The sequence below is a fragment of the Bombyx mandarina genome, chromosome 06, assembly GCF_030267445.1.
Source record: "Bombyx mandarina strain Sakado chromosome 06, ASM3026744v2".
Taxonomy (NCBI): domain Eukaryota; kingdom Metazoa; phylum Arthropoda; class Insecta; order Lepidoptera; family Bombycidae; genus Bombyx; species Bombyx mandarina.
The window spans coordinates 15,801,219-15,820,063 of record NC_143213.1 but is presented as its reverse complement, the minus strand read 5'-3'; the positions used below and the strand labels follow the sequence as shown (position 1 = coordinate 15,820,063).

Genomic DNA, 18,845 nt, shown 5'->3' with positions numbered 1-18,845 from the left:
ATCTTTTTACTCCCAGAGATGTCTCTTTTCGCGGATATTTTTACGCACCTTAGGATGATATCACTAGGTATCTCTGTATCTTTAAAAACAAAGCTAACGACAACAGTCGCGCGTATTTGGATTTTAGACATTCTAACTGACTGATAGGTATTGTTTACTGTTTGATAAAATGAATCTGAGCCTTGTGGTGCCAATGTTGATGGTCGGTTGTTTCATCATTGAGCGGGCACTAGTTAATATTCTTTCACAAAAATACTAATTGATTGATGGTTTTAATTTAATTAAGATGAACTGCTAACTTGTTTCGTAATTTTCGATTGCCTATGTAACAATTATACGTACACATAGTTGTGCGAAAGTTTCTTGGAACGAAGATCCTTATGGGACGATGCGGAGGGGTACCCTAACCGGGAAAACACGTCTGTAACGTAAGATTTTTATTAGTATGGCATACATCCGTGCATCCGTAGTATGGCAGTGTACGACTTAACTTTGTAATAACTTACAAATTAGTAATGCACACAGTATACGACTTAACTATTATTACAATAAAGTACAAAAAATAACAATTTTTTTTATCATTCATTGACCACGATCTCAGAGCGTTCGTTTGCGCAATACACTAAATCTTATGCAAACAACCGTAAATGAAGTGTACCACAGTAAGTTCGCACGTTACCGAATGACCCTGGATTGTTGCGAAACCTCCAGTTTTATTTTTTTTTACCTCGAATAGAACTTAAAATTAATATTTTTATAATAAGGAACTTCGTTCCTATCCGGTGTCACACATCTTTTTTTATTGCCCTTGTAGGCAGACAAGGATACGGTCCACCTGATGGTGAGTGGTTACCGTCGTCCATGAATTTCAGCAATGCCAGGGCAGAGCCAACCCGATGCTTACCGTTAAGTACTCTCCACAAGCCATGAGCCATGTTACATGAGTGTTCACACATGCAACCACGGACTTGCTTACAAAAGGGTAATTAGTCTGTGATTTCAGCGTGTGAGTTCGTGTGCAGTGACTACGCGCTCGGTGTAGGCCAGGGCGGTGAGCGGATTAGTGACTCATTACACTTATTTTCGTAAGTGTACTTTTGGAATCCATGACCGATGTCCGCATCTTATCAGCCGCTTTCATAGTAAAAAAAACGACAGTTAACGTACACAAAAGTGCCCATGATAAGTGCACGTAAAATGGGCATATACTCCAATCATATCAAGTGGAAGTGACCAAAAATTATACGCTTAAAACGCTTTTAATATAGCAAAATTTTTGTTACATTATCGTATTTTCCAATAAAAAATAGCTTTCTGTCAGCAGCTTCGCCCCCATGAATTATGTTACTTTGTACCGCATGGCTGAGAACTCGTGCTCAACTGTGGAAAGAAAGGTAAGTAAGGCCCTTCGCAGGGCTCAAACTATTTCCATACCGAATTTCATCAAACTCGGTTCAGTGGCTTAAACGTAGAATTACAATATATAAACAGAGTTAATTTCATATTCCTCCTTGCGTCGGTTTCCTTATTACTGAGGGTCGTGGTCATGGCTTTGAAACAGTTTAATTGTTTCTCTGTCCATGACTCTCTTGGGATGTAATTGTGGTGGGTTCCCACGTCCTTCCAGATCAGTATTTTGAAGGGATTTAGTCCTTTACGGCAAACTGGTCCCGCTCCGGGTCTCTGGTTGTATCCGGGGGCTGGGTTATTTCCCGCCGCCCAGTGCTCGGCGTTGACGTTTTACGGTAGGAATGTCCAGCTCTACTCAACCCTCCTCTTTTCTCATCCGGGCTCGGGACCGGCAATTTCATATTAATTATATTGTTTGCTCTATATCTTGTAGCACCTGACAAAGTGAATTACAAAAATGTTTCTACGATAGTGAAGTTTTTTACAATTTGACAAACCACAGCCTATATTCTACTCCAAATTAATTCCTATGTACCTGTGAAAATTACACTAAAATCTATTCAGTAGTTCTGAAGGTGTGTACGAACGAAGCGCAGCCAAAAATAATTCTGAAAAACGATGGTTTATCATTCTATTCTCTTTTTCAGTTCTTCCGCCTCTGTTTACTTTTCTTCAATATACAGACACTTCAGATCCTACTATTTATGTATATATTTTCATAACGAAATTAAATTGACAATATACAATTGAAATTACTGTTGGTTTATTTAATCTCGACAGCTCGCAGATGTTGTTTTGTTTAAGCCATTGAGTGTTACTTAAGAACTCCTCGATAGTGAACTGTAGTGTATGTTTGTATGTTTTATAAGCATCATTTTAATTCTGTTCTCATAATGTGTAAGCTGTATAGTTGCTTCTTATTGAAATGGACTATGATAATGACTTTTATTTTCAATTTTGATTTCTATTTAAGAAGATTTTGTTAATGATGATGCTACGACTGTCTTGTGAGTCCGTTCGGGTTATTGCTATTGCGCAGCAGTATAGCAGTACTGCGTTCTGACTTACAGGGTGGGACATCCGGAAACTGAGACTATATCTCAAAGTGTGTCACGGTATTCACCCAGTGATACCCAGACCCCAGTAACCACTTATCAACAGGTGAGCCGTGTGCTAGTTTACTTATTTGTCCCGAGAGAGAATCGATCCTCTTAAAAACTTTGTAATAAGCACTGCCCTGATATCCCCTAAATACTTTAAATAGCTTTTAGTTTTCTTTCTTGACACCAATACACCAGTAAGAACTGAACATTTTGATCAATGGTCGTACTGGAAAAGCATCTTACACCACACACGCTCATCAACTTAAATTTTACGTACTTCTTGGAGTCGAGCTGACGGCAATGCAATCATACATTATTATGTAAATTGCATACCTTGAAGTGTCTCTCACTATTATTACACGCGTGCACTAAGAGATATTGAAACACACAAAACAAATTGTAACGCTAAAGATAGACTCAGTACGAAACACTCAGATTATAATTAAGTTTATTTATTTATTTTTTATTGCATAGATAGGTGGACGAGCTCACAAGCCACGCGGTGCTAAGTGGTTATCAGAGCCCATAGACATCTACAAGGTAAATGCCGCAACCCACCTTGAGATATAAGTTTTAAGGTCTCAGTATATACAACGGCTGCCCCTCCCTTCAAACCAAAACGCATTACTACTTCAAGCGGTCCTACCAACAGAACCTCTTGTGAGTCCGCGTGGGTAGTTACCACCACCCTACCTATTTCTGCCGTGAAGCAGTAATGCGTTTCGGTTTGAAGGGTAGGACAGCCGTTGTAACTGTGCACTCTCGCCATTCTGCGTAAGCCGCAGAGGGTGATGGCCGTCAGAGTCGTCCGCGGGTACCGCACGATTTCCTACGAGGCGGCTTGCGTCCTGGCCGGATCCCCGCCTTGGGACCTAGAGGTGAAAGTACTCGCGTCATTATATCGATGGCGCGAGGAAGAGCGGGCACGGGGCTCGAGGCTGTTGCAGCGGCAGATCGCGCTGCGCCGCGAGGAGCTCCGTCAGGCCTTGGTGGCGGAATGGCGGCAAAGGCTCCTGCGCCCTACCGCCGGCCTCGCAACCGTCGAGGCGATCCGGCCAGTACTCGACGACTGGCTCAGAATAAGGCACGGCTCCCTGTCGTTTAGGGTGACACAGGTGCTGTCGAGGCACGGTTGCTTCGGCAAGTACCTGTGCCGCATAGACAGGGAGCCGGACGCTCGGTGCCGCCACTGCGTCCACTGCGGGGAGGACACGGCGCAACACACGCTCGCCGAGTGTGTAGCTTGGGAGGAGCAGCGCCGTGTCCTCACCAATGAAGTAGGAAGCGATCTGTCGCTGCCGGCCGTACTGCGGAGGATGGTCGGCAGCGCAGAGTCGTGGGACGCCGTGGTGTCCTTTCTGCGAGGACGTGATGTCGCAGAAGGAAACTGCGGAACGGGAAAGGGAGATCTCGACTCCCTTCCCCGGCCGCAGAAGGTGCACCGGGCGCAGGATAAGGGCGGACAACGCCCTTTTCCGCCCCCCATGAATGGGTCCAGGCGCGAGGGACCTGGGAAAGCCCTCGCCCCCTATTCGATGGACCTGAGACGGAGGCGCGTGCGGGTGTCGGCGCGTACCTCTGAGGCGATGCACGGAGTAGGTGAACGCCTTACCACCCAGTGCAGGAGACGAGGCCTGGACAGACCAGGCAAGCACTGGTGTGGGGCTGCGGAAGAATTTGGATTCCCGCGGCCCTGCGCGCACGTGTGGGTGGACACCGGGGTGGTTTTAGCCGGTAGGAGTCCGGCACGCCCCTCCGCCTTTCCCCAGGCGGAGGTAGTCCATGAGGATTTCACCCCGAAAAAAAAAAAAAAAAAAGCCGTTGTAACTGTACATACTACCAGTACGCTAGCTGAGTAGTTAAATACTTAATTTTCGAAGCGCTGTCTCTTAAGTCTTGCGGCCGTACCGATCTTACTGATGAATGCGGGCCCGGCGAGCAATTAGACGCAAAATGAAAATAATAAAGGACACTCGCTCCAGACATTACTGTCCCAATTATTTATAAAACAAAACAAAACAAAACAATGATAATACCAAGAGTTTTCATACTTCAAATTTATTATTATAACTGCCACTATCTGCTTGTGAACTCACATTAACAATCGTAGAGACTTTAATGTTTATTTTATATTATGGTATTAAAATTACCATTAAAAGCTTTCATGCGTCATTTTGGATAACTTTAATCCTCACATTTATTATAAAAAAAATTGTAGTATCTGATGGTTCGTTGGAACTTTATTTATTTATTTTTATTGCTTAGATGGGTGGACGAGCTTACAGCCCACCTGGTGTTAAGTGGTTTCTGGAGCCATCTACTACATAGACACTACTACGTAAATGCGCCACCCACCTTGAGATATAAGTTCCAAGGTCTCAGTATAGTTACAACGGCTGCCCCGCCCTTCAAACCAAAACGCGTTACTGCTTCACGGCAGAAATAGGCAGGGCGGCAGTACCTACCCGTGCGGACTCACAAGAGGTCCTACCACCAGTAAAACTATGTTTGAAGCTTTATTTAAATCCGTACCGACTGAGCGATCAGTAGTCGTATAAATATAATCCAGACATAAGTACGTTTAGTATATGAATGCATGTGAAGCACTATGTTAGATCCCGACAGGCAAAAAGATCAATATATCCGATTTGAAATCCAGAAGCGCTCAAATCATGTTTTATGTACGAAAAATCCCGAATAATTCAAATTTTTTGATTACCCAACACAGCGTGTACCGCTGTAAGCCGATAATCCTATCAGAATGCTCCGATATCTCGAATGTCATCAGTCAATAACTTGGTGCGTGTGGGTAGACAGAACAATAGCGTTATGGAGTTACGTAGTGCATGCGACGGCCAGTAGTTACAATATTGTGCCACTGGATTGATTGGTACAAATTAAGCTTTGAGAGCTATTTTTATTCCTTTGTAATGCGGAAGGGTATATTAAATAATTAGTGTTCTGTGGTCAAATCCAATATGAACATTAAGTTATGAGGCACAGCCAAGCGACTGCGTTCAGAATTAAACAATATATATGTCGGAGAAGCCACACAATTATTAACATCATCATTGGTAACATTCATTAATATTCATTCATTAATTAATAACATCATCATTTTTGTATATATATTTTTTTCTTTATTTTAATAAAATTATTGATCTACTGTGCAACACATAATTTATTTTAAAAGCAGCTGATTTATTTATATAGGGTTCGGTAATAAATGAAAAAAGGCGCTATTTCTCTCAAAATTAAAACATTTAAACATAAGTTACTGATATTTATTTAGACTATGCAAGTGTATCCAATGGCGACTGGGGACCGCTTACCGACGCCATAAATCCACACACATACATACCTACTTCTCCGGACGCGGCTATCTATAGCAAAGATTCTCATGAAACTATCCATAAATAATATTTTAAATTATTAAATTTATTGGTTTTCTAGATTTCATATAATTTTTTTATATATAATGTAGAAATATATTAAGTGAATGGATACAAAGATTCACAATAGATATGTCCATCGGGCTATAAGTAAAATAAAGATTGTAAGCGGTTGACAGGGGCCAACCAGCATTGACTGTCATATTAAAATAATGTAATATAATATGATACAGAACATATTGATAGGGTGGGTCAATCAATAGTTAGGTAATCCTAATGATAATATATTTTTTTTTATGATTGAAGGATTACTGGTGGCCCGGAGGCCTTTCCAGTTCTACCAGGACAGGTGGGCGAGCAAAGGCTCAGCCAGGAGGGGTGGAATTTGCTAACAGCTGCAAGAGCGCCTCCGAAGGAGACCTAACAACTTAAGAGCAACTGCTTCGCGAATGAATCTACCACTGGATCCTAATCGCGACCCGCTGAGAAGATCCGGCGAGAAACTCAGCGGGCTGAGAGATAATAGTCTAAGCGACTATTAATCATATAGTTTGGATAACGATAAACGGAAACTAAATTTATTATTCATTGTTCGAGCAACTGCTAGTCCTTCAGGTAATCTATCGGTAGTAGAAAGAATCGTAACATCCTACCTTTAATCATTAATATGAAATATGTATGTAAGTATCACTGTTCTACTTATTTCTGCCACAATAAAATCTGGCAGTGCGGCTTGAAGAATAAAACAACTGCACCTTGCCGCTCGTTATCAATGGGAATCGGTAAGCTGTGAAAACCTACTGCTGGTAGGACCTCTTGTGAGTTCGCACGGGTAGGTACCACCACCCTGCTTATTTCTGCAGTGAAGCTATAATGCGTTTCGGTTTGAAGGGTGGGGTAGCCGTTGTAACTATACTGAGACCTTAGAACTTATATCTCAAGGTGGGTTTTTTTGTTTTTTGTTTTCCACAGGAGAAAATCGCCGTATGTGGGAGTTGAACCTCACTAAAAACTCCTGCCGCTCACAGCCGGCGCCTTACCCCGGACCGGGTGGGAACCCAGTCGGAGTTATTGAGACGGCGGGACAGGGTTTACGCAGAGCACATTACATCCATCCCGCCGTCCCCCAGACGCCGGACCGGCGGCCGCCAGCGACACGACCGCCGGTTCCCTCGGTCGACGGGCCAAGAGCCCGCATTGATGGGTGGAGCATTTACGTTGTAGATGTCTATGGGCTCCAGTAACCATTTAACATCAGGTGGGCTGTGAGCTCGTCCACCCATCGAAGCAATAAAAAGAAGAAAAGAAAAAAAGAGCTGTGATTTCGGCTATTTACGAAGCACACTAGGCAGCACTAGGCTATAAACGCATCATTCCAAAGCTCTTACATGGCCCTAGCATTTAATACATTAATTTTCGGATAAGTCACCCTAATCTGAAGCTACGAGTCTAAACACAATAAAACTCATTTTTATTCAGGCAGCATCGGAAACAACTATTTTTCACAATAAACATTTCCTTCGGTTTAAGTGAACACGAGATAACCAGACCAACTCACATTTGTGTTTCTCGAGCGCTCTGTTATGTGTTTCTTGAGGTATTTTACTTGATAAGTTTCGCTCTGACCTCGCCTTTCGAAAGCTTATCTTTGTTTAGAAATATCTAGTTACCGCTCAAAGCTTTTTCTGCACACTTAATAGTTTAAAAAAATACATGAACAATTATGGCTTTTAACGATTTTGTATTAAAATTGTAAACAGCTGCCATTTTATCATTATAATTTAAACATTTAATTGAACTAAATATTCATTAACTGAAAGAGAATAAACAGAAACAAACTTAATTTCTACAAAAAACATTACTTTATTACCTATAGCTGTTACTTTGTACAATGCAGGAGCAAAGTAGTAAATCAAGCGTATTCAAAACGCTTGAATAGAGACTCTACAATGGACTCTACAAGTAGAGACGCTGCCCGGCCGCATGATTTATGAATGCCATAAGGTTGTGCTAAGCTTAAATCGATTCCTAATTATATGTTTGTTGAGTATTTAAATTAACTGATTACTTGAATTCGATGAATCCTAAGAATTAGAAAAGAGAAACATTTTTTTATTATTTCGTAGTTGTTTTAGTTGTGAAAACAAAAAGACGTCGTCAACTATCTTTAGTCCGTTCATGACTACGGTCAATTCAACCCAGATAAAACTGCAGCATCAAACCTTGAATATTTAATTGTAATAGGGGCTAAATAGGATTCGGGTTTTAATTATTAACCTTGTACTGGAATAGTGTGAGATTGGAGTAAAAAAATCTCCTATTTTGTTATTTCTGTCAAAAAATCCAATAACAAAAAGGAGAAATAGTTTACAATATGTATGCAATCCTGATCTTCTCAAACTTCGACTACTATCGCACCATCATTCCTCACTACTTTTACTAGTAGTACATAGTATTCTAATCAATTTTTACAACTTTATTCTCCTTCTAATTAATAACTATACAGATGTGACGAAACAGGCTGTGCGCTAAATCGATACATTATGTGTTCGAACTCTCTTAATACATCCCTACTTGTAGTGTTACAAGTTTGTAAATTAAAATGGGTTACTGTGAGTACTATATTAAATATATATGTATTTTCTTCTGTATTTGTTATTTATTTATTCATTACTCGCTGCCACTTTGACGCCGAGTCAAAATCTTAACTAACGCAGAATTACGACTGTTTTCAGTTCCAATTTATTTACTGACTAGCTTTCTATCTGCAGCTTCGGTCACGTGGCCCATATTTTAAAAGTCTTACATTCTTGACCAGCAGCTTTCAAACTCTTTCTATTGCGAATTTCGTTAGTTCGTTTATGGTTTTCACGTAACAACGTAGCTAATAGATAGAGTTACTTTAGTATTGATAATATTGCTAACTATGAAGCTTCTAAGGAATAGGGCGTGAAAAAGCATGAATGTGAAAGTGGATAATAAATTGCGTAACAAGGATGTGAATACAAAGATGACTTATTGTCTATGCACACACGCTACCAACCTAACAACGTACGACAAGCCTGCAAGATCCGATCACGTAGCACCACTTGCAACGCACTCACTTTACTTAGCCTCACGAATAATACCCGTGTACCTGTGCATTATAATAGCCGTTATTTAAAATGAAATCTGAAGGGAAACTATAAAACATTAATTTTTCGTACACCACTGTTTGCCTCGTCTTCCTCAAGAACACTTTCGAAAGACCTGAATATAAAAAAATGCTACGTCAATACCACATGTAGTGTGATAAGAACAAAAAGAAGAAGACTATGTAGCTTCTAACATCTAGACATAAAAGTTCAGCTTGTATTTAAATGACGATAATGTTTTTTGCAACATTCAATTTAATGAACCCAATACCGTCTGAATCAGCAGGAGGTCGCGATGATATTTTGGTCACGAAAGCTATAAAATTTGTGATCCTTGTTGCTTATATGAATAATAATAACAATTTAATCGCTTGTTAGCAGCGACTTGGCTCTGCCCCTGGCATTGCTGAAGTCCATGAGCGACGGTAACCACTCACCATCAGGTGGGCCGTATGCTCGTCTGCCTACAAAGGCAATAAAAAAAAAATTACAATTAGATTGACTTTCCACGTATATCTTCAGAGACATCATAAAAAAAGACATACACTTACTAGGGTTTAATTATACCCTTTATGATTTTTGATAGAAAATATCAGTTGAAGAGAATTAATTCACTTTTTCATAGATGACCAACGTCTTATGCCATCTGATCATCGGGCAATAGGACAATACTCTTATTGATTAAGGTCTTTAAAATTGAGTAGCAATATTATATATTATGTTTCGACGCAATTTCAAAGACTTCAATAACACACAATTCAACAAAAATAATAATGATCAAGCCGCGCATTTCATAATTCAGCATTAAATAATTCCTTCAAATAAGCCTTATTAAAACTGACTCTTCCAGTTTACGTTCCAAGTTTGTCCTTTCACAGGATATTGTTCAAGAAAATATTTACTTTAAGGGGCCATCTTCAAAGAACCGGATATTACGAGCGAGAGCGCTGAATCGGAAAAATTAAGAACCGAAAGAAATTATACTGGAAAAAGGACGTCAAGAAGGGAATGTAAGACGGTTCTTATTAATATGAAGAGATGAGGGAATAATAATAGCAACAGGTGGAACTTCAGATATTAATGGAAGGACGATGTTTGGGTTAAGTCTCGTGTGGTCCCACTAATGGCGGATATGGGAGATTTTGTTGCTATCAGAATCTTAACCGATCACTATGATCTAGTTCTATGGCGGTATATTAAATATTTATTGCGACGATCTGTAGTAAAACTTCTTCTCATCCTTTTTAACCATTCTCTATTTCAAAAAAGATGAACGTGGAAAAACAAAAATAGATCTTCTCTTTGCAAATCGATCCGCACCCATCTGCTTGACTAAAATCCAACAAATAGAGTCTAAAAGGCAGAAATACAGAGGTTGGTAGGATTTATTCGTGCAAGTTTACAGCTGCCTATCACCAGTAAATGCCGACTAGTGATTGCAGTACGGCGACTGAGGAATCCCATACATCTGATGATTACTGATATTAAACGTTCGCCAGAATCGAAATACGTTTTTGAATTCTGGTAATATAATAATGCAATTATTCTATTCGCTTTCCATTAAGTTTCTTCCAGCCTCAGTATTGAAAGGGTTAAAGCAGGAGATGAAAATCCAGTCAAGCGTTCCCTCACACTCTATTTCCTTTTGGTATATTCCTCAGAACAACCCTAAAACAACACGTATATTTTCATAAGCCCATTCTACACGCATCATTTCACCGTTTCTATGCTTGAACGAATAAAGTATATAAAATATTTCTTATAACTGGGGGAGAGGTTACGTGTACGCTTACGTTACGTTCACGTTACGTGATGTTTGATAGACCGGTAGAGAATGTAAATATTGCTCTATGTGAAATATGTAATACCCTTTCGAAAAAGCTTTTGTCAAGAAATTTAAATTTAAGAAGCATTCATATAATTTATTTACTAGGTAAGGGTGTAAAAGAATATAGTCTTCGGGTTTTCTACGGGCGGTTACATGATTTAAAAAAATACACAGTATATGACAGTCGGAAATATAACTTAATCAGGAAATATTTTGGGTTCCTGCCGAATAAGATTTGGAATAAGCAATCTCTCTTGGTTTACCACACCTGAATGGCCACTTACAAAAAAAAAACCAGCCTACAGACGCTGGTCAATAAAACATGGATAGTTGTAAAAGGACATACCTGTAAAGGATTATTGCCGGTTCATATACTAATCTATTAACATTAAACAGTTTTAATTAATTAAATAGTTTATTTTATAAAGAAAATAAGGAACACATTGTTCTATTATGTTATATTATAAATACTAAGATAAATCTTACCAAGTGTGTCTATCATCTGCTGTATGTACGTACCTGAAATATAATATTAAATTCAAAATTAATTTAGTTATAATAATACAGAGAAAGAAAATTAAAACGGTGTGATCCCTACGAATGGGTTAATTTTTTTTTTAAATCGATCGATACATATTTTCGTACCCACAGGATATTACTCCCACATTCCTAATCTTGAGATCGCTAATTTATAAGTCTGACCGTCTTATAATCCTGTTAATTATTACGCTACATGTGCAAATGAGCCTAGAAAGTCTCTTAGAGTCATTAGTGTCAATGCTTCTAAATAACTGGAAAAATATTTGTATCGAACAAAAGTCATGTATGGCTTCAATAGTGGGCTTCAAAAGTGAGCGGAATTGGGCTTGTCTTAATTACAATTTCTAGTGGCTGATAGACATCTGCTCTGTTTGATTAGACCAGTTCCAATTTAATTCATGTTAACACCATAAATAATACTGTAATATTTTAGTATATTTCTTGACCACCGACTTTGAGATATGAAGCTGAGATTTCAATTGTAACAGTGTTATCCTTCAAGCTGAAGTCTTATGCTCACAATACGGCTTACCACCCGATGTTATTCCTACAACATGGTGAACACGTGTCGGATGTTAGCAAACACCATAAATTAGTTCCTACCATAGAAGTAAAACCCGTTGCGTCATACCTATCAAGTCACGACTTCAGATTGTATGCTTTAATAGAAAAGGCATTAGAAAAATATAAATTTAGATAATTGTATGTTATCTTAAGAATACAATTATTTATTCGCCCACGGTTTCCCTGACTTATATATGTATATATTCATGTCATTAGACAATACCATTCGATCTTGACCCTCATATTTTAAGCTTTGCTTTCACGTTGTGAGGTCTATCGGCTCTGGTAAACACTCAAAACCAGGTTTCTGTTCGACCACCTGTCTAGAGTTCTAGAGCAATAAAAAAAATCTATATTTCTTTTTTGTTATTGCCCTTATAGGGAGACGACCATACGGCCCACCTGATGGTGAGTGGTTACCGTCGCCCATGGACTTCAGCAATGCCAGGGGCAGAGCCAAGCCGCTGCCTACCGTTTAATACTCTCCACAAGCCTCGTTTGAAGAAGGACATAAATTACTATATGAAGATTTTGTAAACTTGTTAAACAATATTCTTAATCATTTAAATTCTAAGAAATATTTCTTTGTTAATCTCTATATATAAAAATGAATTGCTGTTCGTTAGTCTCGCTAAAACTCGAGAACGGCTGGACCGATTTGACTAATTTTGGTCTTGAATTATTTGTGGATGTCCAGAGAAGGTTTAAAAGGTAGATAAATGTGAAAATGCTCGGAATTAAATAAAAATATCAATTTTGTTTTCCCTTTGAAGTGTCCCCGTCGGACCAATTCCTTTTGTTTGTTTTAAGTTTATTTTATATTAAATAAAAGTTTAGGTCTTTTATTTATCGATTGAGGTACTACGAAGTCTGCCGGGTCAGCTAGTATAAATAATTATTTGATATTTTTTTCTCTACCACCCACCCCCTAATGCATTTTGGTTAATGCTCGGCAAATATGTGTATATATGTAAGATCGATGCCCGTATTACGTTACTATATTAATGCAATTCTGACATCGCGGGGTCATCTTTAGAATGACCGATGGGACTTCATTAGTTTTGAAATATTCTTTGCTGTTTTCACGAGTCGTAGAACATAACATTTTTATTCCACGATGTTATTCCTTCACTGTGGAAGTCAATCGTGAACGTTTGTTGAGTACGTATTTCATTAGAAAAATTGGTACCAGCCTGAGATTCGAACACCGCTGCATCGCTAAACGCGAATGCACCGGACGTCTTATCCTTTAGGCCACGACGATAATAGTAGTATTTAAAGCTAGTACATAATTCTACCTCTTCATAGCTTTACGGGTCATGGAAGTCTATACAGTACAACGTTTTATAAATAGTTTTCAATCACACCAGCAATTACAATAGTAAAAAAAACAGATGTAAAATAATGTTACATGACCTGTGGTGACGTGTCTTTTAAAAGCTGTTTTTTACTTTTAGAACATTTTTTTTAATTGCTTAGATGGGTAGACGAGCTCACAGCCAACCTGGTGCTAAGTGGTTTCTGGAGCCCATAGACATCTACGACGTAAATGCGCCACCCCCCTTGAGATATAAGTTCTAAAGTCTCAAGTATAGTTACAACGGCTGCCCCACCCTTCAAGCCAAAACGCATTACTGCTTCACGGCAGAAATAGGCAGGGTACCTACCCGTGCGGACCCACAAGAGGTCCCACCACCAGTACAAATGACAAAATATTAAAATTGTTCATGTTGCTATAAATGTAGAAAGTCACAATACCAAAAAAAAACAGTATCTTGTATCTTGTCCGCTTAAGAAAAAAAAATGTGATTTCCCGAACATTGCATCCCGGTGATATGCCTAAAACCTTTCAGGAAATGTATAATTCATGTTAAATCCCTGGCTACCTTACCCGGGAACTAACAATGTGATCCTTTATTACAAAAAAAATTGTGTGGGGCTTTTAAAACCTTTTGTTTCTTTTTCGAGATTCAAATGTAGTAAAAAAAAGGAATTGTGATTCGATCACGGGGTCATAAGATAACTTATAAAAAAGATGTGTGGTGTCGTCGTGGGACACCGGATAGGAACAAAGTTCCTTAATATAAAAATATTAATTTTAAGTTCTATTCGAGGTATAAAGAAAATAATTATTCGGGTATATATTTTTTATTACGTTTTTTTTATTGATAAAAAAAAAAAAAACTACTTTACAAAGCTATCAACTTTGTTTTATTCACAATGATTTATAAAAATTAAATAATAAAAATATGTTATTTTTTGTACGTTATTACAGAGTTAAGTCGTACATTGTGTGCATTACTAATTTGTACGTTATTACAAGGTTAAGTGGTACACTGTGGGCATTACTTATAAAAATCTTACGTTACGGACGTTTTTTCCCGGTTAGGGTACCCCTCCGCATCGTCCCATAAGGAACTTCGTTCTAAAAATCTTGGAATTATGTATGTGGTTCTCCTTATTATACATATATTGCAAAGAAATGCTTTGAAACGAGCGGATCGCTGAGGTTTTCGCTGAATCGTAGCCCTTCGGAGCCGTAATGCAAGTATTTGTTGGATTGGCAACACTAAGCCGGACGAGCGGTGTTCCTCGCGAAACGAATTCAATTTGGATCATTCTTTGAAGGCGACGGTACTCAAGCTTCGCAAAAACCATCGACAACTAAAATATCATAAATTGATATCTGATATGGTGAATTAGAGTTGATCAAAAACATAAAAAATACTATTTTAATTTTGATGCTTATTTCTATCTCTATTAAATGTGCCAAAGGAAATTTATCATGATGCTTGTTTGAGGAAAAGGGTATGAAAGTTTGAGAGGATGTGACTCATAGTATTATCCAGATTGAGGGCCCCTGCCCTCGGAGAAGCGAAATTGGATCGTCTTTAGCATAAAATGAAAATCGAATCGGAACTAACGGAATATCCCCGAAGAGGTCCCTTTTATAGAATTATGAAGTGAAATCTGGAGACGAATTTTTTTTCCGTAATTCTTTTACTCAGATTTGGCCCTTCGGATTTTGGGTCATGCGTTTTGTATTGTGCAGCCATTTTTGTACTAGCCGAGAAGAGGTTTGGGGCTTCATGTTTTGACTGCGTAGTTCTGAACGCGCCAACTTATGACTTCACAATTTTAATTAGTACCATCATCCCAGTTCAGGATTACACTACCAGTATAAGTTCAGCAGCAGATTTCATTCTTATTCTCTAGAATATCTATTTAATCTTATTATTTATATTATGTATTTCTAAGGTTTAATCTCGTATTTATTATTGTCATAATACTATTTCAGACATTTCGAATAATTTACATTTTTGATGGTCACGCACGACCAGAGTTTTATTCGTCGGAATTTGTGTTAGCACAATATTTAGTAACTAAACCACTATATTAGGACCATTTTATATAGAGATCAAACCGAGTGGGGATCTCGAAATGATTTAAAGAAGATTATAGATTATAATTCAAACAAATTTTACCATTTATTATAATCATTTTATTATTTGTGACGTTTTGAGTACTTTACAGCTTACATGGTTACGTGATATTAAAAAAAGAAAGAATAATATTAAATAAGATAAATTCTAACTTTTCTAACAGATTGTGACATCTTACATATTTATGTACATAATAATGTTCCTTATCCCCTCTCTTCTTTACTCTTACTACGATATACTGGAAATGACGTTAAACTAATACTAGAAATTCATTCAAGTCATGAAGCAGCTGTTTAAAATGCCTGAAACACTCGAATACATTTTTTTATACTTATAGCTTATTAAAAATATTAACGAAATACTGATGATTTCCAATTATCAAGATTATTTAGAAGAATTTAGAGAAGGAGAATCCTACATTGGGCTCCCACGAAGATCTGTAAAAAGGCGTATCAAACTTCTTGAAGCCGGCGTTGAAGTCGAGCGAGCTGGACGGCGATCGGAACAGGTTCAGCTTACCGCCGGCCGAGTAGTCATTCCTGTTGATGACGTCAGAGTGCGCCGCGCTCAACGACGCGCCCACCTTCTGTCTGCAATACGACCTCGAGTCAGTACCTCACGCACTGCCGCTGTCACTTCAGTGCTCACGAACGAGCAGAGATACTCACTTGAACATGTAGTCCACTCCGCCGCCCAGCGTGTTGAAGTTGGGCGCGTTGGGGATGGCGCTGGGCGAGTTCCTGATCGCGAACGCCTTGGCGCTCAGGTCGTGGTTGTTGTTGTGGAACAAGTTGACCTTGCCTGCGACGCCGAGCTGCTCCCCGAAGCCAGGAATGCGGGTCCCGGTCAGACTCAGCCCGTGCCCGTTTCTGCAACATGGACAAACGAACATGAAGCCACTAGCCCGGAGCACAATGAGCAGTATATTGTATACTAGCCGCCACTAGGTAGGTACTCACACGTTGTCCAGAGCGAGCCCTGCGGAGGCGGCGCTGAGCTTGTGGCGGTCGTTGAAGTCGGCGGACCCGATGGCGCTGAGCACGTTCTTGTCGTTGCCGGTGAGAGGGACCTTCAGGGCGGCCCCGGAGGTTCCGTCCGAGTTCACTGTGAAGCTGCCGGCTTGTCTCCGCGCACGTGTCGGCACGTGTCTACCGCTCGCCAAGCACGCGCACAACAACAACAACGCTACACTCTTGGACATCTTGACCTGTGTCGTATTACTGGTCTGTTGACTGCTCAACGTGCAGATGAGGAATGACACAGCATCAGTCTCAATCCAATATATGTTCTCAAATAAAGGAGTCAAAGGAATCCCCTTAATAAGATTAAACAATACTTCATTACTTAAGATACTCGGTAAAGTACCTCAATAAAATTCCGAACGTGTCAGAGGTTATCGCGGATGATGATAAGTAGTAATTAGACGCACTGCTTCACGCGCTGTTTTTTAAATTATAATATCACGAAATATAAGGGTCATCTAATCGTAAGTGGCTACTGTCGCTCATGGACATCAACAATACTGAACACACAGTCAACCCACTGTATATTGTTAAGGACTCACTTTACTAATTTATCTAAGGAAATATGTATATAGTCAACACGTATTCGTATACAGTTGTATCACTACGACAAAGATAACTTCATATTTGCAATAATAATCAAATATACGATTTGGGCAAATATGGGCACATGTATCCTGCGTCTCGTGGAGAGTGGTGGCTTTGTGACCATGATACATGTGGGATTCGGCAGTTACTAGTGGGCCTAATCGACCCGTCTAGTAATAGTACTATATTATTTATAGAAATAACTATAAATATACCTTTACTACTGTCGTAAAGATATGTTAGTCGCCTAGTGAGCGGATCATCTGATGTTAAGCAGTCTCTAGTACAGATATACATACTTTTTTATTTATTGCTTAGACGGGTGGACGAGCTCACAGCCCACCTGGTGTTAAGTAGTTACTGGAGCTCATGGACATCCACAACGCAAATGCGCCATCCATCCTGAGATACAAGTTCTAAGGTTTCAAGTATAGTTACAACGGCTGCCCCACCCTTCAAACCCACCCGCGCGGACTCACAAAAGGTCCTACCACCAGTAAAAATGTGTGAGGTGTAACTTCTGACGCTGGCCATAAGGCCACATGAAATAAAATTACTGGTCGTCTTTTAAATCCACACGGGTAGGTACCATCATGCCGCCTATTTCTGCTGTAAACAGTAATGCGCTTCAGTTTGAAGGGTGAGGCAGCCGCTGTACTGTAAAAACTGAAATCTTGGAACTCATGTCTCAAGGTGCGGTAAATGTCTATGGGTTCCGGTGGTTACTTAAAACCAGGTGGGACGTAAGCTCGTCTACCCAAATGAGCTATAAGAAATAAATAATTGAATGGGCACTTTTTAATAGACTCTAATTAATTTTGTGCTCAAAAAAAATTGATACTCATTGTATGCGGCAATTAACTTTTATTATATGATATGCTATTCACCTTTTATGTTTATATACTTTTTGTGTTTTTTTCTAAAGATATAACCCCATTTTTAAAGCATCTTCCTGATCCCTTAAAAATAGTGTATACCGTAGCGACTACCGCGCCTATCATCTTCAAATTTATGGCCCCTGAGATGGTCCTTTAAGCGCGGAATTAGGTCCCTTGAATATGGAGTCAGGCATTAATATGAAGAAGTCAGCTTCTTGAATGGTAGCCATTGAAACTCCGGATTTGTGCACAACTTTAGCGAGTGTGCCCCGCCGTTGTTAGCGTATGTGCTCACGAAACTTTGTTGTTTGTCCTGTGTAAGCAGTCCCCGTAATAGTGGCTCCATGTATTCGATCATTACCACACCTTGGCTGTTCCAGAAAAAACAGCCCGTGATCTTACCGGCGAATGGAATCGTTTTGAAGTTCTTCGGAGATGACGATCTCTTTCAAGTCGTGGACTGTTTTTTCGTTTCCGGGTCGGTGAAGCTATGTTTTGTCCAAGTTATGAATTGAGTTGGACCGAAAAATCGGTCAAGATCTTATTGTGACAAACATAAGCAGTTTTGTGAAATTCTCAGTGTGGTTTGTTTCAGCGCGTCAGAAACCATTTTGGGCACCCAGCGCGTTGACACTATTTTCTTATCCAAATGGTTGTGTATAATATTATAGACACTTCCTGTAGAAATTTTCATTTCTTCTGCTGTAAAACAAACAGTAGCACGACGATCCGCTTAAGCAATGCTTTCAACTCTTTAATAATTTGTTCAGTCACTACCGATGTAGGGCGTCCCATGTGGTGGACCCATTTACTGGTGGTAGGACCTCTTGGGAGTCCGCACGGGTAGGTAGCACCACCCCACCTATTTCCGCCATGAAGCAGTAATGCATTTCGGTTCGAAGGGTGGGGTAGCCGTTGTAACTATACTGAGACCTTACAACTT

General features: G+C 39.5%; 2 protein-coding genes across 4 annotated transcripts in view; both read right to left on the bottom strand.

Annotated features, from left to right (window-relative positions):
- Nucleotides 1-18,845, bottom strand: part of LOC114252697 (uncharacterized) — a 378,993-nt gene that overhangs the window by 316,449 nt on the left and 43,699 nt on the right. The window lies entirely within an intron of this gene.
- On the bottom strand, nt 15,451-16,685 carry LOC114251747 (attacin). The gene is made up of 3 exons (XM_028186129.2): nt 16,374-16,685; nt 16,083-16,283; nt 15,451-16,004 (listed from the first exon to the last, which is right to left on the bottom strand). Exons 1-3 carry the CDS (start codon nt 16,613-16,615, stop codon nt 15,803-15,805), a joined length of 645 nt encoding a protein of 214 aa, XP_028041930.2. The 5' UTR covers nt 16,616-16,685; the 3' UTR covers nt 15,451-15,802.